Source organism: Asparagus officinalis, chromosome 4 (genome assembly GCF_001876935.1).
Source record: "Asparagus officinalis chromosome 4, Aspof.V1, whole genome shotgun sequence".
NCBI lineage: Eukaryota > Viridiplantae > Streptophyta > Magnoliopsida > Asparagales > Asparagaceae > Asparagus > Asparagus officinalis.
This window is the reverse complement of record NC_033797.1, coordinates 72,255,547-72,276,721: the sequence shown is the minus strand read 5'-3', so window position 1 is coordinate 72,276,721 and position 21,175 is coordinate 72,255,547. Positions and strand designations below refer to the sequence as shown.

At 35.8% G+C, this 21,175-nt stretch overlaps 1 protein-coding gene and 2 long non-coding RNA genes across 3 annotated transcripts; 2 read left to right on the top strand and 1 right to left on the bottom strand.

Moving 5' to 3' along the window:
• On the top strand, positions 1,947-7,368 carry LOC109837713. Its single transcript, XR_002246400.1, has 2 exons — positions 1,947-2,119; positions 4,567-7,368. It is a non-coding gene; the product is annotated as an uncharacterized LOC109837713 (long non-coding RNA).
• LOC109837710 (amino acid permease 4-like) lies at positions 7,151-13,660 on the bottom strand. Its single transcript, XM_020406053.1, has 8 exons — positions 13,519-13,660; positions 13,288-13,423; positions 12,699-12,932; positions 12,522-12,615; positions 11,990-12,204; positions 8,309-8,466; positions 7,992-8,219; positions 7,151-7,745 (listed from the first exon to the last, which is right to left on the bottom strand). Exons 1-8 carry the CDS (start codon positions 13,564-13,566, stop codon positions 7,317-7,319), a joined length of 1,542 nt encoding a protein of 513 aa, XP_020261642.1. The 5' UTR covers positions 13,567-13,660; the 3' UTR covers positions 7,151-7,316.
• LOC109837711 lies at positions 12,115-13,941 on the top strand. The gene is made up of 2 exons (XR_002246399.1): positions 12,115-12,251; positions 13,161-13,941. It is a non-coding gene; the product is annotated as an uncharacterized LOC109837711 (long non-coding RNA).

Genomic DNA, 21,175 nt, shown 5'->3' with positions numbered 1-21,175 from the left:
TAAAAATGTTCCAATTGACTAACACCCCCTTAGGGTTTGAGCTTGAGTTTGAAGCTGACGTATGCTGGAAGTTCCGGAAGTTCCTTTAATTTGAAAATAATCTCAAACTTGATATGTAATCTCAAACTTTTTGACCTAATTGCAATAGAGCCACATTTTAATATCACAATGTCACAAAAGTCAATAAGAATTTTCCCCCATTTGGAGAACCATCTTGGACTTAGGCCCTATTTCATGTTACCACTCTTATCCAAAATTTAGAAAACCATCCATATTTGTCATTCTATTAACATAGAACCCCCATCTTTTTCGTCAAGAAAATTAAATCTTGGTTTTTTACCCATGCATAAGTTTTATTTTGTTATTGGACTTTGGAATCAAAGTTAAACACCTCAAATGTTTAAGTTTTGATGGTATTTTCTTTCCCAAATATACTATAGACTTAATTTTTATAAAATTTATTTTTTGCACAGCAATTGCGCCAAAGTTCAATAAAATTTAACTTTGATATCCAAAGTCAAATAAAATTAAACCTATACAGGAGTAAAATTTTAAAACCATAATATTTTTGGATAGGAAATTGAATGAAAAAAATCATGGGTAGTCATATATTAACAGAACGGTAAATAGTGGTATTTTTCAGAAAGTTGAGTAATTAAAAGTGATAGCATGAAATATGGCCTAAGTTAAGGATGGTTCCTTGAAAAAAAAGGTACTTAAAATTTTGAGGGATAGATATTAAATTTTTTGAATCAAAATACTCTTAGAAATAAAGCTTGCCTCGCCAGTCGCCACTGATGTCCATCGTTCAATTTGCCTGGCAAACTGTGTTGTTTCATTTTCTTTTTCTAATTAAGCTACGGCTGGCATGCAATACTCCATTCACGCTAGTTTCCTTGATTGTCAATAAATAGCTTGAAACATAGGTTTGCATACGGGATAATCTATAAAAGAAGAAATTTTCAATATAGACTCATTACCACATTTTATCACAAAAATTGATCTTATCTCTTTTTTATTAGTGAAATCGACCCAGTTTCTGCCACGTCAGCGTCGTGGCCAGAAACTGGATCGATTTCTAAAAAAACACGTTGTTTAATTAGTCGGGGTTAACTACCCTGTCTAATTAGTATGTGCTCAAGATCCCAATTCAAGTCCCTACAAAAATTGGTGGGGTTGCTAAACCCGACCAAAATGGTTGGGTTTGGCAACCCCGATAATTTTTTTCGTGCCGAATTGATCACGGTTGGCCAATTTCAAGCTTCAATTGGCCGGTCCCCAAATTGTAGGGGTTAGCAACCACTATTAATTGGCGGTGACTTTTAAAATTAGTCCCCAAATTGTCGGGGTTGGCAACCTCGACCATTTCAGTTTCTTGCTTCCAATTAGCCAACCCCGACTAATTAGAAGTTTATTTTTTTTAAACCACCCAATTTTTTGCCATGATGCTGACGTGACTAGAAATTGGGTCGATTTCACTAAATAAAAAGTGAAATGGGTCGAATTTTGGGAATAAATTAGGGATGAAACTGTTTTGAAAATTTCTCTACCTATAAAAAGTTGGGAACACGGTCACAACTATATATTGCACCCCCCCATTGAAAGTAACTATTTACACGAGATTGATATTGTTTTATGAGAACTAAAATTCTTATAACTTTTTATGTTTCTTAGTAAAGTAGTTATAAATTAGAAAATTGTTCGTTTTTGAACTAGATACTTGAGCGAATCTTTAAAATCATACATCTCAATAAGGTATAGGCTGAAATTGATCCTACGCGTGTCAGCGAGTTGTAGAAAATGGATGTGAAGTATTGAATATACCGTCAAGAAGTTTTATGAAAATTTTAAATTAAAACATGTATAATACTATAGGGGCCTATTGGTATTAAATAAAACGACTGGGGTCTGTCTGCAACAAATAGAACTACAGGGGTCTCCTTACAAGTAGGTGATACTACAGGGGTCTGGGTAAAATTAACTCAGATACTAAAGATTTATTTATGTCGCATAGAAAAATAAGCCCTCGAGTCCTCGATGCCGTCCGCCGGCGATCCATCGCCTTCCTCCGCCTCTTCTCTCTTCCCCTTGTCTCAGAGCTCCGCAGTTGCCCTTGATGGTACATTTTAACTACAAGCTACGTGTATTTTCTTTGTTTTGATGCTTAATAGTTGACTATTCTTGTGGTTTGGCTTTTCGATGATGAACCATATATACCAATTATTGTACAGACATTGTGTATTGTGCCGCTGAGTTGGAGATATTAGGTTGAGATTTAGTTTAAACCATATATACCAATTATTGTACAGACATTGCATGCCTAAATTCATAATTTGCTCAGATGCCACTCCTCCAACTCTCATATCTGTCATTGAGACAGAGATTCCTAGTTTAGGATAATGTTGGGGATTGGAATGCCTAACTGACTTACTGAGCTTCGCCCAGCCGGCTTTTTCTCAATATAAGTAAATGAACTTCGCCCCATTCAGTTGGGCACTGAAGCGAACTTTGCCAGAATGATATGGCGAATTTCACCAAGTCTCCAAATTGAGAAAATTTCAACTCAATTTGTTTAAGACCCAACATGGTGAACTTCAATTTGATTCTCGCTGACATAAGGAAGCCTGAGCTTCCTTCCAACACAACAACTCCATGCAGAGTTCAAGTTCGCCGCAGAAAGTTCATAAAGATCAAACACACAGAGATAGACAATTACTGAAAAAGTTTATTTTTTATTGATAGAAGACTCTACTACATAAAGACGACATTCAGACTATCCAGTTACGGGGAAGATGGGTATTTGTTGCTATTTGCTACTATCCTATACTCCTAACTACGGATAATACTGAGAGCTGCACCAAGCTATAGCCCCTATTCTCCCGATCTCACAAAACTTGGAGCCCATGAACTGTTCATTATTCGAAACTGCATGATACAATGACTCAATTACTCCTCCCTGAAACCTGAACGACAACTTCCATATTAATGTTATGGACATGGTATACTTGTGAAAAACATTATTCACACAGTTGATAAAAGAACATCTTACTTGTATTCTTCAAAGTGATAAATCTTCCACTCAGTTATCTACTATTGTTTACAATATTTGGAATCTCATATTTCCTTGTTGTGTTTTAAAGCGGGAATTGATTAGGGAGATGTTTTAAAGATTCTTAACAGCTTTACCCGTTTACTGATACTTTGTGAAGGTGTTTGCTGGTGATTAAATCCCCAGTAAAGAAATATAATAAAGACTAGTGAAATACAATCCACTACAAGTAAGCCCCTCAAAATTCTTATCACTCCGGTCAGACGAGAGGAAAAAAGATGAAAGAAATGAAGGGGGAAACTTAGAATTTGGAGAGGTTTGGAGAGGAAAGAAAAGGAATAGAGGGGATATCGGGACTTTAGTAGTTTATTAGCATTTAATAAGTGCTGCAGCACCATCTAGGCTGACATCAATGACAACAAATAGTAAGCATCAAAGAAGATGTTGCTGAAACCTTAGACGTACAATATGTCTCCTATCTTCTTCTTCACACCCTCATCCAAAAAAAAACCTGAAACTTTTCATTCTTATTCAGTCAATTTCTATCTTCTAGTCTAATTTGACTGCCCTGTATATGTTCTAAACCCCGCATCATATATCCGTCTGATCCAAATATATGCTTGATGATATTGTATCCATATAGGATACCTTGGACATATCCATGTGATCTTAAAAAAAGAAATCTGATGTGGAATATATATAGACATGTTAATACTTGATATTAGGTTGTAATCTTAATGGAGTATGTTTCCAGTGTCCATGAAGAACTTGATTAATGGCTATAATTTGCTACCTCCATGTAATTTTTTGGAATATGGTTGGCGATTTGTTTCCTAGTTATACCTCTATTCAACTTTTTGTGCGATTTGTTTCCTAGTTATCTTTTCTTGAAATTTTGCAATCTCGATATATTTTCCTACTTCTCCACCCATCAAGCCAACGCACTTAGATGGTATCCATCCATCAGCCCATCTGACCCCAATTTTACTGCTGTCAGAATCCAAACATGGGAACACATAAATTCACCTATCTTCCCTGGTCCTATTATTCAGCCCTTCCCTGTAAACATTTCCCTCTACCAACTGGTACGCCACTTCTCATATTTGGCTTTCATGTGATTACATATTCCATTGTGTTTGCTTCATCTCTATTTGTCGCAAGGATTACTTCAAGATTAACTATTTATCATTTTATGAACAAGGATCACAATTGTTTGCCAGTGTGACTTTGCAACCACTACCATTATTTGTAAGAGTTTCAGAGTAATCTATTGGTCAGAAAAATTCTGAATTTTGGATTTCAAAGTTGGGGTTAGTCATCCTTACCAGAAAATCGGAAATAGCATGTTGAAATAATGGATCAAGGTCAATAGTCGTGCAGGTTGTTTCTTTTTTTGGCTTAATAAAACGGATGTGGCACAATACATAGGAATATATTGATGTTTCTCTTTGGTCCACTTTATCTTTCTGAAAATTTAATTATCATTAGCAATTTCCAATCCCATCCCTTTACTGTAGATGGAAGCTCTACTGAGTGACGGCATGCTTCTCCTTGGTGACCGACAGCCCATTTAGAAAATTTTGTAAATTTTGTTTATAGTTATATGTGAGGATTAAATGAATCAATCCATCTTTATTCATCAATCATGAAGAAGACATGTTGTGCAATTGTAATACTTATTATTTGTAAGTTTTTTGTAAAATTCACTGATTATTTGTTCATTTTCCTTGAGAAACATTTTCCCTTGAGAAACTTTTACATCTTTCTACTCCTACGACAAGCTTGAAATTTTGTTCCATTCATGATATTTTTCGTATCTTACTCACTGTACCTAGCTATACCCTATATTCCCTCCAGAAGTTTCAGAATTTTCAAGAATTTTCAAGAATTTTCAAGAATTGGTATAACATACACTGGCTAGACAACTCCTGAGTGCCGTACTTTTTTTTCTTTTTTTTTTCATATGATCACGAGTTGAATTGGCAGCATTCTTTATGTAGTGAGGCCCAGGGTAACGAAGGACTTGGAACTGGTTTTCTGGTGTACTAATGGGGTTTGACTGATCTGCTAAGAAGCACTGACACCCTAACAGAGATGTATCATGAAACTTCTACGCATGACATGGCAGACTCACCAACCTATAAAGCAAGAATAGCATGTCAAGAAATGCGGGGTCTAAAGCGCATGCATGAAACACATTTTCTATATATAAAAGGATCAGTGTTATATGGACCTAGTAAGTATTTAGAGATGAAGCATGTGATTCTCCTCTTATTCTCAGGCAGTCCTGTTTGAATCATGGAAGAGATGGAACTAGGTGTGCAATCTGATATGGTTTTATTCGACCATATTCAGATTCAGATTTAAAATAACCCGAATATAAAAAGAAACTTTTTTACAAAGTTGAAATCCAAATACGGATATCTCTTCCGTTTCTATTTTTTTATTTTGTGAATACATGTGTGTATCCAAATAGCATCCAAATACCTAATATGTTCTTAATTCATCTATAAATAATATTTTGAGAAAGCTATCACATCCATTTCGTACCAAGTTGACCATGATGTATAATGCAAACATCCTAGAAGAATTTATAGGTAGTGAATATCGACATATATTCTTTCAATTAGTTAGAGAAATTCATATGACAAATTTTGTTGCGAGAATAGTTGATGACATATTGATAATTTTATTTTCTTGCATATTTTCTTATAAATAACTACATTTATGAACTACACCATTCCTATTCATTTCATAGATATTTGTATCATATCAGTTAATATATTTGGAAATATAATAATGATTTCATGACTATTAGTATCGAGATATAAATTCTTATGTGAATAATAAAAAATACATTTCATTTGCATCTTTAGATTGAATGCTTGAAGTTTTTTTGATGGTATGCAAAAGTTTCACTTACCTGGAATGTTGTTCTCCTCCATTGCTATAGACAAGCTAACTCTTTTGTGGTGATTATCTAGCAAATCCTGCATCTTAGGATGATAATCAGGTAATGACATTTCTATGTCTCATTTCATCAGGATTTGGGGCTGAGAGGATTTGCATGCGGTAGTTGGGCGTCCTGACTAAGTACAGTTTTTGTTCAATTTTCTTTTCATATTTGTATTTTCAGTGGAAAGAGGGGGAGAGAGTGTTGAGGAAAATAGTATCTGGAAATGGTTGTTAGCTAAACGTACACTCCAATAACTGGATTATAAATCACTTTATTCTTCATATTTGTATTTTCAGTGGAATCCTAACATTAGTAGGTTTATGTACATTGAAGGGGTGTCTAATGCTAATTCAATGGTCCTAACATCTTGCTCTTTATTGAGACAATTTTATCATTCTCCATAGCCCATACTCCGATGCTGTAAAAGGTTATTTGTTGTTGTTCTGGATTTTTAATTTTTAATTTTTAATTGTTTTTGACAATACCTTCTGGATTGGGCCCTTCAAATATTTCCTAGTTAGATAACATATATGGGTTACGGAACGTCTTCAACTTACTACTCCTCTGTCACAAATACATGTACCAGTTTTCCTCATGTTTGCCCGACAGAGTTATTTTAGTAGTCTGATAATTTCATTAATCATTTGTTATGTTCAAAAGTCATTGGTATCTTGGTAATTAGCAAATGCATACCTTTTTAGGATTTGAATATATGAGTGTTTGTGAGGTTGATGCTTCTTATGAGGCCAAATAAAACGAGTTCTCGGTTGGAGGAGTTGGAGGAGGGGGCTATAGTAGGCCATTTATTTTATTTTTCTTTACAACAGTATGACTAAGTACCATGCAAGAGACATCATTTAGAGGACCTGTTCATGATGGGGAGAACAAATGCAATTTAGAGGATCTTGTTTCCCTAGCATCTTGATGGGGTGAGGACAGGACTCATATTTCCTCTTCTCAGTGACAAGGGGGAAAAAGACATAGCAAGAAACTCACCCACTACATAGTGATCTGCAGTAGAGCAATTACTGAGCAAATATTTTTAAGATCATGGATCTCTGGTTTTGAGTGAGATATTTCTGCAGCTAACTTTATTTGGTAACTGATATCTCTTTCTTATTCTACAACACGAGCACGTTCTCATGTGAGGTATGTTTACGATATTTCTGGCAGTTTCGGAGTATATATTCCTTATAATGCCACAAGTATACATGACTTCATTCGCAACACATCAACATAAAAACTCTTGTTTCATCAAACCATGCACTTACCGCGGATACCTACTTCCTACTCTTGACAAGTCTAAACTCGTTAGGTGGTAGACTTAAATGGATGGTATGACTTGAGGTCCAGAAGGACTCCAGCTACAGACCCACAAGCAGCAGCAAGAGACACAACCAGACATGTGAAGCTAAGTACCTGAAGTCCTACCCATCTCGGTGTCCCCTGCTTGATCTTCTTTTGGGCAATGTACATCTCTACTGGGAAGTAGACGGTCAGTGGCCAGAAACCAAATGCTCCTAATATCCCCACAACATCGTTGAAGAATGGCAAGAGCATGGAAATGACTGTGACTATGGCCACAAAGGCTGTCCTCCAAACAAGCCGGAAGAGATTGAGGTTGTAGACAGAGCCTGTGAAGGGGATCGGCACCTCATAGTCATGGATGATGAACTCGCTCTTGGCCCACCTCTGAGCACTCCACTTCTCAACAAAGGCGAACAATGGCTGGCAAAAAACCTGTTATTCACAGTTTGATCGCAGGGTAAGTTTTCTTTTATATTTTAATTTATACTTGCTGTAAAAAACAGAAGTGTAGTTTAGATCAAAGTGCTGTATCACAATAGATAATTATCAAAATAGATGCTGAAATAAGAGCAATCTGAGAATCTGATTTATTATATTTACAATTTTATTGTCTCATATACCTATCTCCGTCTCTAGTAATTGGATTTGGGTTTATATGAAATCCTTGGGATGGAATACCTGGTAGGCTCCGACAAGATGCACCACAATGGCAAGGTTGGCTATGTCGATAATCCAATAGGGATTGTAGAAACCGAAACCAGTCAGTAGATTGGTAGGGGCATCATCTCCAAAGGCTGCATAGCCCATGCAACCACATAGCAAGTAGAATGTTGTTGTGACCGCAATGCTTAACAAAGTGGCCTTCCTCATGGTTTTGTTCTCAGCTGGCGGGGATTTGAGTGTATCCTGTGAAAAAAGGGACATTGATTGCATATTATGTGTCGAATAGTTATGTACTTTGATTGTAAACTGATAGGTTGGTTTAGATGGAATGCCTGAATCTCAATTAGGATGATAGAGTAGGAGTAAGCAAAGGCGATGTCCCCTAGTGCTTGCAGGTTTCTCCAGATCTTCTGGGTGCCAGTAACAGTTCCCGCTTTCGTTACTGCCCCTATGCTGACACCCATAAGACTCCCTTGTAATTTCCCATTTTCTGAAAGCTCAATAATTTAGAATTATGTTACGTTGATATATTGTTTACTTACAGGGAGATACTTGTATGCAATATGCATATATGCATACACTCATGCATGCTCACACACATATATAAATGCACATATGATCACTTTGAAGACTATAAGTAGTTAGGATGGAAAGAAATATTTCTTTTGAAAACAATATTTGTTCCAATTACAATTGTATGGTTTCATCTTTCATGAATTTGTTTCCTTTTGGGTGGTTACTTTTCAGCGTTCTGCACTTTGTTGGTAAAAAGCTTTGCTGTCTGGTATCTGAATGGAAATGAGTGCGAGTGTTTTTCATTTTTCATTTTTTCTCTTTTTTTTTAAATATTAGCCAATCACTCTAGCAGTTTATAAGTTTATGAATTTTGTTTCCTTTTAGGGCAGTTGACTTTTCAGTGTTTCTGTACTATGTTGATAAAAGCTGTTATTAATGTTTTGGTAAATAAATGTATTCTGTGTGCAGCGGGGGATTGGCTCTTTTGATGTTCTAGATATTTGTACATTTTCTTTATACTTTGTTAGGGTAATCCATGCTATTGGAATAACCTTGAACCTGAACTTGTTCTATCTTTAAATTATTATTATCTCATTTCTTGTACTTCATCTGTTTAAATAGGAAGGAGTTATTTGTTTCGTTTTTGTTTAAGGATGACCGTTGATCAAGGTTTCAATTATTGGATATTGGAGAAATATTACATGACCAAGATCCATATTAGATTGCGGATGTTGGTGAAATATCGTTAGATTGCGGATGTTGGTGAAATATCGGGTATATCTAGTAAATATCAGTCTGCCAAATCTGATGATGTGCATATATAATATAATGTCCTAAATGTAATCTAAAACATATTTAATGTAATCTAAGCATACAACAATGTGAATAATATATGTTTAGGATCACTAACTAATCATAGAAACTTATATAGAGATGAGAGCCCACTAGAATTTGGTAAAAAACTTTATAGGGCTTGAAGTTTTGCTAAAAAGAACAAAGAAATTTTGCATAGCCACAGTATTTAGTGACAAGCCATATAAAAATATATCGGTTATGTTGGGAATATATTGTCCAAAGATTGTCAAATAGCAGGTAAAGGATATTGAGACCCTATAATTTTGCGGCAAGCTTTGTAGATATTGGCTATATCAGGGATAATTAAACAACAACGTAGATGCATACATACAATATCTGCAGCAGTATAGGGTCAAAGACAGGTGCATGGTCATGCATATATACAAGCAATAAATTCAAAATATAAATGTAAATGAGATGCAATAACAGATATGTAAACTATACATATTTGTTTGATGTCGAAAAATTAGACTTATGGAACTTTGTTATACATTTTGTTTAATGGTTAGTAATAGATTAATTTTTGTTATTTAACATGAGCAATAATATGTGTATTTTGAATGTGATACTTGTATTGGATATAAAGTATCAAGACCCGTAGGATGCATTATATAATTATATGATAACCATTAAGATGAAATTTATGGGTTTCACTATCCTTACACCATAGATTAAGTTATTGTCATAATTATATTTATTAAACCTTAATTTGATTAATTATCATATGCATATTGCTTTTCAATAAATCTTGTGATTCTCACTGTCTGAGATGAGATCTTGCACTAGTGTATCAGGTGCTTACAAATGGATTGACAGTCAGACGACATATCTTTTCTCATGAAATATTGACATGTAAAAGATTAATAAATTGTCATAGCACATTTGATTCTTAGCTTCAAGAGATCCATCATCCATGGCAGGTTTCATGATGAATGTAGGCACCTTCATTTGTCAATACAAAGAAGTAGAATTATCAAACTTCTAAAGCAGTGCATTTGGTGCAAATGAACATTATCGAGATATTATGAGATTCTCAAATAACTCTTAAGTAATCCACTAAGCAATATCTTGAATGAACACCCAGTAACAGGTGGTAGGTCAATTGGGCTACTTTAAATTTCTGGCCAGGTGACAGTTGTGAACTAAGGGCGTGTTTGGATTTCAATGGGGTTAAGGGAAGTTAAGGGAAACTAGGTGAGAGAAGAGAAGGGAAGGAAAGAGAGTTCCCTTCCCCTTGGTTACACCCCAATTTGGGGGGTAACAAATTTTATACTATTAAGGGGTGAACTAAGGGGAACTAGGGTGAATAACTTCACCTCCTAAATGTTCCCAAACAAGGTGAATGGTTCCCCTAACTTCCCTTCTCCCTTATTCCCCTCAATCCAAACAAGCCATAAGTTTCTTTGACCAGAATTGTGCCTAATAGCTACAAGGACTGTTGAGTTTGGATTAGGGTCATTAGACGTGGTTGCATTTCCTTAAGGTTAATATTAGTTGGTAGTAACCCGAAGAAGAATTACATAAGAGAGTCAATTTGAACTGCAATAACTTAATTCCAGTTAATTGTTAGGTTTAATCATGAGACAAGTCAAACTAAATGGTTAATCAAGCTATGTTTTAGCATAGTGGATGACTGGTTGTCAATTAATTGAAATAACTAATTTAACACATAATAATGAACTTATGATTTATTCGGTTGTTGGTTAGACCCAATTTACAATATAACACCCGGGTATATTTGAACTCTAGACAGCTAAGAGATTTGGTATGAATTCTCTTAAATTTGTTACCTTGAGGACATATAATCTTGTGCATTGGATTTTAAAGAATGTTTGCTACAAAATAATAGGGTATAGTAGAAGCCATTATTCTTTTTATCATCCCCTCTCCTTCCTCTCATATTACTTTCAATCAAACTCTAGATTATAACTATTGGAGACTCAACCTCAATCCGATTGTGCAAGGAGTTTGTCTTGCAATTTGCCTAGATCTAGAGTAGAGGAGGGGGCAATATTGTGCTTCTGCGAGTATTTCTCCTTTTCCTTATGTAGATTAAAAATATCCTTTGCTTTATTCTAAAATTTTGACCTTCAGCTTCTGCTTCTGGTACGTACTTAGCACAATTACATATGTATTTGACGTCTATGTACATATTCTTGCATCACTTCTTACAGGATGCATGCGCACGTGCACAAATGATAGCACATATATTATTCAGGTATATTTTCATGTATTTATGGATGCTTACAAAGTGTACATGTTATTTCCTATGTAAAGTATGAAATTGTGCCCATCTTTGTTGGCCTATATTGATTCCAAGACTGTGCGTTAGGTGCCTTTTGTTTTTTTGTTTTTTTTTATTTTAATTCCTCGACTGGTAGTGTTCGTGTGGTGCTTGTATGTGAAGGTACTACCATACCAGGATTCTGATCTGGGGATCAACTCACAGTATTACTTTCACCAACATTTCTTTCTTTCTTTCTTTATTTTATTATTATTATTTTTTGGTAGGTGTCCTATCATTGTAGTGGGGTATACTTTTATAGAGATGCCTTTTGGTTCTATCCAACTTTGTCTTCAGAAAATACCCTATACTAGTTAAAGGTGATATTGACTTGATTTTTATTTGTATCAGAAAATACCTGCTACTTTGGCGACGCCTAAGCTGAGGCCGATGGTTGAATAGGTGAAGGACATGACTGCAGCAACTATAGAGAGCCACCATACTTGATCGAAATCAGGTATCTGAGAGAATATAACCTCTGTGATCCCAAATATGATCATGTACATGTTGCTCGACATCTTACACGGGGCGTCATCTCCATGAACATGAAAGCAGTTAGACCTTTTGATTGCCCTGCATCCGCCATGAACACAACTTGAATCAGACACAGAGGCCATCCGGTATAGTTTGCTCCTTTCTTAGAATTTTCCTTTATTAGATTAGAGCCTTTCTATGCTAAGGTTTTCTACGTGTGACCTATAATTTGTGTATACATTGAAGGTACTACTTCCTTCAGTATGAATGATTAGAGCGATCTTTTGAGATTTGACATGGTATGAGAGTCTAACCCTAGAAAACGCATCAAAACTTTTTTTGACAGAAGTGAGTACAGAGGTGAAGTCCTTGTGATTATGCTACACATATTATAAACTTTAGGAGATACGACTTACATCATACTGATTGAGGCGGCAATCGTATACCCAATTGCTACACCGACGAGATTGACATACTGGATTGCACCACAAACTTTAACCTTCGTTCCACCTGCTCATGTTGAATACTCAATTCAGCCTTAAATGCCGACATTTTTTACAGATTGATATAAGAAGCATTATCATGAATCTTACCTAGGTTTGATCTTACAGCATCCATATATGTATAGTTTCTCTTCCCAGCAATGGGATCTCCGGTCCTGTAGCAATCAGAGAGTAGGTTGGATGTATAGCAGATCACCGCGGCAAATAGAATCATGACTGAAGGTCCAGCTATCCAACCAAGCTGCCCTATTGCCCAAGCAAGTGATAAGACTCCTGATCCTATCACTGCTGTGATAATGTGAGAGGAAGCAGTCCATACTGTTCCTGTTTACAGTATCAGATTCATATTTCAGTACCTTTAAAAGTTGTGGGTAAATTTCTGCAAACCCCCCAAATCTAGTATGAAATCTCAGTGAACTTTGTTTGTCTCGCTAAACCCTCAAAAACTTTCCCACAAAATCCCCCAAAAAGTCTCCCGCAATCGAAGGACCTTACTATCTACCTACCCAGTTATGTCCTTTCCTTACTTTCTCCGTGCTTTTTTTCTGGCAGGTTTTGTGGGAAAATCTGAAAGTTTTAGGGGGTTATTTAAGTCTCTCTGGAGTTTTTGGGGGTTATGTGAAATTTACCCTAAAGCTATTGCTTTGTAAAGAACGATGGCGTTTAACGGTTTATGAACCTGTTCTCTTGAGACGGCCATCATCGTCAAAGCACTTGGAGAAGTTAGGCTGAGGGCTGATGGCTTCGACATCCTGATGAGGTTTCGCCTGCGACTGAACTTCAAAGTACACTCTTGCATCGCGATTGTCACCTGACTGAAACCATACAAGAACCGGGTCATTTTTAGCGTGCATGTACCTCGAAGAGGAAACTTACAAATGCTTTTTTCACTCGGTTCTCGGGGGCTTACAACGTCATCTTGAATCCTGGAGGGAAGCGTTCTGCTCCTTGGCAACATGGTGAACTAACACAGGGGAGTTTAGATTGAAAATTAAGTGGGATAGAAATTGAGCTGATGGATGTATGAACTAGTTTATGGGAGGATTTGATTTATAAGCAAGGGAGATGAGTGTGAATCCAGTCCTCGTCACACAGACAAGGAGTAGTGCCGGGTACCGTGTTATCCTGCACACCAGCAAAAGGATGGTTGTGTGAGTCACTCATTTAAATGAAAGGGATAGCATTTGAGATTCTTGCTCAGAGTTTTTGAATCTTGTCACCATTTTTTACTTTTTTACTTTTGGATGTTAACAGCTTCGAGATCGAGCGACCTTTCTATTAAAAGATTTGCTCTCACCAAACAATAAGCAGGTTATTTTTAGTTTTCTTTTTATCTCCTCAACGTCATGTGTTTTCTTGGGTAATGCATGATTATTTGTATTTTACAACTGACCCCACAGTCATCAATTTAGGGGTGGGGGTGGGGGTGGGGGTGGGGGGGATCTGCGGTAAATTTGTGAAGATGGATCTAACCTCAATGTGACATTTTTATGTGCCCTTTTAATTCTTTTAGGAACATCATGAGATAATATTGAGGAAAAAGGAGGAGAGAGAGAGAGAAAACAAGCTCGTGAACTTTTTTTTTCACTATTTTCGATTTACGTTTCCCACGTTTTACTCACAACTTTCATTGATGTGAAAGCTTTGGCGTCTTCTTGGTGTTTTTATGGTGAATTTTACTACTTTACCTCTAGTTTGTGCTCATTTGGGTAAATTTTCTGTCCATATAGTAATAAGTTCAAGGGGTCCGTAAGTTCGATTGTTCGAGGACTGAAGCGGGTAAAATTAGCTTGGGTGATAATGATATAATGCTTTCCTCAGTGAAAGGGTAATGCCGTAATGGTCATAATCTCCTCACGAAAGTTTATTTCTGGACTGAAATTTGTTTTGTTTTTTTTTATTAGAGAGTTGCCTCGGTACTCCAAAAATAGGGATTTATTTAATTTGTAATTCAAAAGGGTAGTATTGTGATTTTTCCTCCCACTTTCCTTTCTCTTTGAGGGTGTTTGGTTGCACAATTTTATAGAAAAGTTTTCTCAAAATGTCTGACAATAACAATTCTGTAATTAAAAATTTTCTGTAGCTTTTTGTTAACTGTGTTTGGTTCAAAAAAAATCTTCAGAAATGTTTTCTGTAAAGTGTAAAATACAAAAAAATATTAAAATTTAAAGAAATCAATTTTCTCTCAAAATGGGCGAAAATCACTCAGAAATCTGACATAACATTGACAGTTTTCTATAAATTTAGGGGATGTTTAGTTTAATTTTTACAAATTATAGGAAATATTGTTATTTTCTATAGATTTATGAGTCATTTTTTTGTTTTGAACCAAACAAGCAAAGTAAAAAAAAATGGTACTTTTTGACTTCTCAAAATTTTTTCTATAATTTTTTAAGAAATACAAGAAAATCATATTTTGAATGAAAAACATTTCCTATAATTTGTAGAAAATTGAACCAAAAGCCCTATTTGTTGACGATTATGCCTACAGTGACAGGTTAAAGCGCAATTGAGAGAGGAAGATTCAATTGAACCCATTTTTTTCATCAAAATATTGTAAATTTCTATTTATTCAGCTTTTCAATTGTTAAATATTAAGCCCTTCCGAAGAAAATTTTCCATCTCCACATCATAGATCTTATAACTATTCGCTATAACCAACCAGAGTTTCCTCGTCCACCATTATCGTTAAAAAAAAGAAACCTAGAAAATAGATTGGAAAAAAGAAAACAAATTAGAGATAGCATAAGAATGGAGATGGTGGGTTTGATTGGAGAAACAAGGGGTGAAGAAATCATGCTAATGATGAGGGAGGAACATCAAGATGAAAAGGCAGAAATTTTCTGGTCGTGAAATTAGGATCGATGCGCTGTAGTCGGTGGGTGGTTTTCCCTTGAGGGACCAAATATAAAATGGAGAAGAAAATTTGACAGTAACTCCCCTGAAAAGACGAAAAATTTTACATGATTGACAGTGGAACTCCAAAGAAAACCACCACGCAGATAACTTGTGTTTGGTAATCAATGTTTTTTTTTGTTTTTATAAAAAACATCATGTTATGGTGTTTCTTTTTCAAATGTATTTTGAAAACACCATTTTGGTCAAACTAGTTTGACCATTTATATAGCGGTGACAGCGACGGGCGGGTGGCGAGTGGTCGCGGCGGCGGGCGAAGCGACAAATGTCGGCTACCGGCGGTAGCGCGCCAGTGGCCGACGGGCGGTGGGACGGCCGGCGACGGTGGTGGCGCGGATGGGCAGGATCGGCCGACGGGTGGACGGCAGTGGCAGCGGTGGTGGGGCGGTGGCAGTGAGGGTGCCGGCGCGCGCCCGAGTGGCGGGTGGCCGATGCGGTGAGTGGCCGGCGGGCTGTGGCGGTGGCGCGGTGGCGCGGGTGCTGGTAGCCGACGAGCGGCGGCGACGGGCTGACTGGTGGCGACGGGAGACGACAGTGGCGGTGGTGCGGCGGGTGAGGGTGGCTGGCGGCGGCGAACCGGGGAGCGCGACGGTGGCGGTGGTGGCGACCGCGGGCGGCGGACGGCGGGGCGCGCACGGCGGGCTGGACAACGGCGGGGCAGTGGCTACAGGATGGCGGCGGACGCGAGGCGGCGAGCGCGGGCGACGCGTAATCGGCCCAGGCGCGGGCTGCGGCGGCTTAGATGAAAAAACGGAATCTTAAAACATCTTTTTGGTGTTTTGAGAAAAAGTGTTTAATTTTTAGATTTTGTAAAGGGACAAGTCAAAAAAACGCCCCGGTCGCCAAACACGTTTCTTTGTTTTTGTTGAAAAAAACAGCAAAAACGTCACGGTTGCCAAACGCTCCTTGTATACGAAACTAAAGAGAGCTAAATAAATGGAAACTATTTACCATGACTGCCGTCGGTACTCGTAAAAAGTCATTTTGGGAGTACCGAAGCAGTTGGCTTTTTTTTTTATAGAATCAGTCTTTAAAATAATTATTTTTTATTTTTAATTTGTATATAAGCTATCTTTAAAGTGAGTTTTTGTTCTAATCAACCATCTTCTAACAAAAGTTTCATTTGAAAATCTACATAACCTTAAGAAAATGCATGTTTAAGTCATGGGACTTGTATCCTAACTAAACCTAAATATTAATAAACTTAGTCACACGTCATAAGTATGAGTTTTTATTGTCTTTTTGAGATTTTTAATGAAAAATTTGTTGTGTATTTCAAATACACAAAGGCAAAAATGTTTAGTTCCACACTGGAAAAAGATGTAGGATGTTTGTTATTTATTTTACAACATTTGGTTTTCCCAACGTTTTTTAACCTTTGGTGCTCCTAACGTTTTTCAACCTTTTGTGTTCCTAAGAGGATCAACCTTTGGTTTTCCTACAATTTCAATTTTCATCTATAAATTGAGACATGTTCTCCTCAGTTGGGACACTAAAAAACCTTTTATGCTCTATCTTCCTTCCTATCAGAGAGAGATCTTCGCTGTTCTTTGTAGAACATGTTATTGGAACGAAAATCCACTTTAAAAGAAAAGTATATATAAATTAAAAATAAAAGGTGATTTCTATAGAATAGTTACATTTTAGGTGCTTTCTAGGAAAAATTTAAACCCTTGAAAATATAAAGATGTAACATAATTAATCTCGTTCATGCATGATTTTCTCTCTCGCACTCTTATGCTTCATGAAAAATTTGTCTTTTCCCAGCACCAAAGAAGTGATATGAACATAAAAAAATAATCCAACATTAATTGGACTCACAAATTCATGATACAAAGAGAAAGCATTATGTAGTAACAGTTTATGACATTAAATATGTGTTTAAAAGATATTCATCGTTAAATCAGGGCACAAATCTCGAAAATCTAACAATCCAATGATTAATATTATTTAGGTGCGTATTTAATGTCATAAGGCCCGATGCACTTGATACTTTTTCGATGATAAGATCAAACACCTTTACTTTATTAATCGTCGAATCAACTGAACATGTGAGACAACAATCCAATGACTGATATTATTTGGGTGCGTATTTAATGTCATAAGGCCCGCTGTACTTGATACTTTTTCGATGATAAGATCAAACATCGTTACTTTATTCATTGTCGAATCAAATGAACATGTGCCTCATGTTAAGTGGATTCCTTCCTACATTTACGCCCTTTCCTTCGTATAATGCCACGTGTAATCGTGATTGTGCACGTTTTTAATTAAAAGCCTAAAGTTGGATGACTGTGATCCCCGCAAAGTCACCAGCCTCACAACTATTCCTAAAGTAATAATGATCACTGTTATAGTTGATGTGTAACTAAAACCGTTAAATCACAAGTGGAAGCATCCAAAATCGATTAAGATTAAAGTTAGGATTCTCACGGCGTTTCTATGTTAGATTAGATCTGTTTGGGAGTAACGAAGCGGTTGACTTTTTTTATAGAATCCATCTTAAGCATAAGGTTGTTTTATAGAAATTACTTTTTATTTTTAATTTATATATAAATTATCTTTAAAGTGGGTTTTTATTCTAATCAAACCTTAAGAAAATGCATGTTTAAATTATGTGACTTGTATCCTAACTAGACCTAAATATTAATAAAGTTAGTCACATGTTTTGAGTATTGTTGTAAATATAAATACAATGAATGTGGACATTACTAGAAGAAGTCTCTTCACCTACTTGTGATTTTTAGTATTCTCTTCCACATCTATATAATGTAATCCATGGAAGACAAAATGTATGGAGGAATGAGGAAGATGAATAAAATGAGAATCACTTTTCTCCCTATTTCTTCTCTTGTCTATTTACATTTATATTTTATGTTTGATTCTTACTGTTGATATATATATGATGTATGTAGATATAACAACAATATTACAATACGTTATCAGCATGAAAGCTCTACCTAGCCGGTTCGTAATCGTCCGTTGGTGGTAAGAGATATTTCGGTGTACACATCTTACAATGTAACAATTTTCACATGATACTTTCTTATTTTGCTTTTATTCTGATCAATTATATTAAGCAAATATCAATGAGTTTGCAAACTGAAAAGGTAGAGTAATTCACATAGGGGATATGCTCCTTTGTACTCAATAAATAAGACAAGTTAACAAACTGAAAAGGCAAGTATTTTACATGCAATAAGAAATCAGTGCAATAGTGATGGGTTTTTAAAAACTAGCACGGTCCGATTAACCAATGGCATGCATGTATAATCTAAATGATCAATCATGTAAGTGCATAGTGTTTCTGTTCCATTTGTATCCATTTTCGAGACTGCAAAATAATTATATTTGAAACCACACAACATGAAAGTCATTGAATAACTCAATAATTTTCACCATATCGGTAAAATGAATTGGTGTGTAAGCAACCATCAATGTTAACAGGGAACTTATTAAAAGTTAAAACGTAAGATTCCATAACAGTTCCTGATACTGCAGATAAAAAAAAATTATTGAGGATAGACTGATTTCTATTCTTTCTTAGGACCAAAGGGCTTTATGAGTAGTTTATTCTACTATCTATTATTTGATCTTTAGTTGGCTTTGTTAGAGTTTTTTTTTTCTAATGTATTATCTCATCTAATGAACAAAAGTTCATGTGAATTAATTTTGTGGTTTATGTTATATTATAATGCAATTTGCTCCTATATATGTACACCTGGTTGGAACTTCATTTCTGTTAATGGCCGAACCCCTTATTCGGATGATCCAAATGATTTTCTTTGAACTCTATAACATAGGCTACATATACATGGCTAAAAACGTAGAATAGACAGAGCGTCAATCATGAAAAATTGTCATAATATATCAATTTGATGGTTTTGCTTTAAATATTCTATTCGCTTGCTTGAAGTAAAATCTAAGGCTCATGAAAACTTGAAATTAAGTTGTAGGTTTTTTAAAGCTCATGCTGGAGTCCATAAGTGGTCCATTTTTTCATTGCTATTTGCACTGATTCTCCTTCTCCATTAAAATTATGCAATATTAGTTTTCTATCCAAAATTATCTTGGTGGTGTTTTGAATCTTGCAAGAAGCAAACATTTGAAAGATAACATTTATGAAGATCTTTAGAAAAAAGGAGCTTTATAATTTTGGTGATTATGTGAATATTTCTAATTTCTCATGCACTAATCTTTCGTCCCCATGATTAGTGCATTTGGTGATTATGTGAATATTTCTAATTTCTCATGCACTAATCTTTCGTCCCCATGATTAGTGCACTGTGATATATGATAGTAATTATTACTTGGCATCGAACGTTCATTTTTTATTAGACACACCTGTAATTTTTACACGATTATATCTCTTGATTCTTTAAGTATATTTGCCTAGAAGGCAAACACTTTGCCTCAGTGAAAAAGTATTCACTTTTCTGGGCAATCCCTGAATGATTGCTTTGATCTATGGAAGCCAATAATTTGATCGAAAAATTCTTTTCCCCATTCCACACAAATAATATTGTACTCCAGCAGCAGTACATGACCAAGAATTGTACTTATTCTGAATTGATATCTATATTAGTAGTCGCAGAGAAGCACAACTAATTGATGATTAGAAATCACAATGTCAGACTAGTTGGCTTCAGACTAGTTGGCTTACGAGTTGTGTTTGTATTACATGTTACAATTCAGAAAATTACTTATACGCGTGGACAAGGGGAAGGCTATGAACATAGTAAGAGATCTTATCCTGTATCCATTTTTGGATTTTAAATCCTCGACTGAATACAATTCAACAAGTAACATTGTACTCTTATAATAGTACAACTAAAAATTATATTAAGCATTATGAACTAATCCTTGTATTAGTAGTTGTTAAAAACACAACCAGCTATTGTGAGAAACCATAATGCAAGTTTAATTGGTTTAGTCGTAGTGCCTGAAGCACATGTCATAATTCAAACTAATATTCATAAGCTTGGACGAGGGGGAGGTAATGGATCTTATCGAGGTGGTCAAGGTAAACTATTTGGTTTCTCTATATTTGGATTATATACATTTGTCAGATAATTTTAATTTATCTTAATTTTGCTTTAAACTCTTGTGAACCTATGTGGTTTTTATTCATATGTGTATATACTCTTGTGAACCTATGTGGTTTTTATTCATATGTGTATATTTTAGAATTTGTCTGACCTAAAATACACTATGTTGCGATGAGTTTGAGATTTAGGGACATATGTGTATATTTTAGAATTTGTCTGACCTAAAATACACTATGTTGCGATGAGTTTGAGATTTAGGGACCCAAATTCTTATAAACTCTGGCATGAGCGATTGGGTCATCTTGGACAAAATATGATTCGTCGGATTTTCTTAAATTAAATGGGGCATTCAAACCAAATCCGACCAACTGCATATCACAAATTTCCCCTTTATCTAATATGTGGCGAAGAAGCAAAACATTTTCCATCTGTGTATTCTTTATTTGCAGTCCATGTTTCTATATCACCGCCATAGCGTACCTCTATGGGACCTCGGTGAAGGTACATACATTATTTATGAAACTTCGTCAATAATTTAGTACCTATGGCCCATGTTAGGGGATCAATTTATAATTTGGTACGCTGACTGCATTTTTATTAAAG

Coding starts and splice junctions, on each gene's coding strand:
- LOC109837710 (XM_020406053.1), bottom strand. CDS start 13,566: ATGTTGCCAAGGAGCAGAACGCTTCCCTCCAGGATTCAAGATGACGTT. Junction 12,616..12,698: donor TGCTGTAAGATCAAACCTAG/GTAAGATTCATG, acceptor CAACATGAGCAG/GTGGAACGAAGGTTAAAGTT. Junction 8,467..11,989: donor AGGCGTCGCCAAAGTAGCAG/GTATTTTCTGAT, acceptor TTGAGCTTTCAG/AAAATGGGAAATTACAAGGG.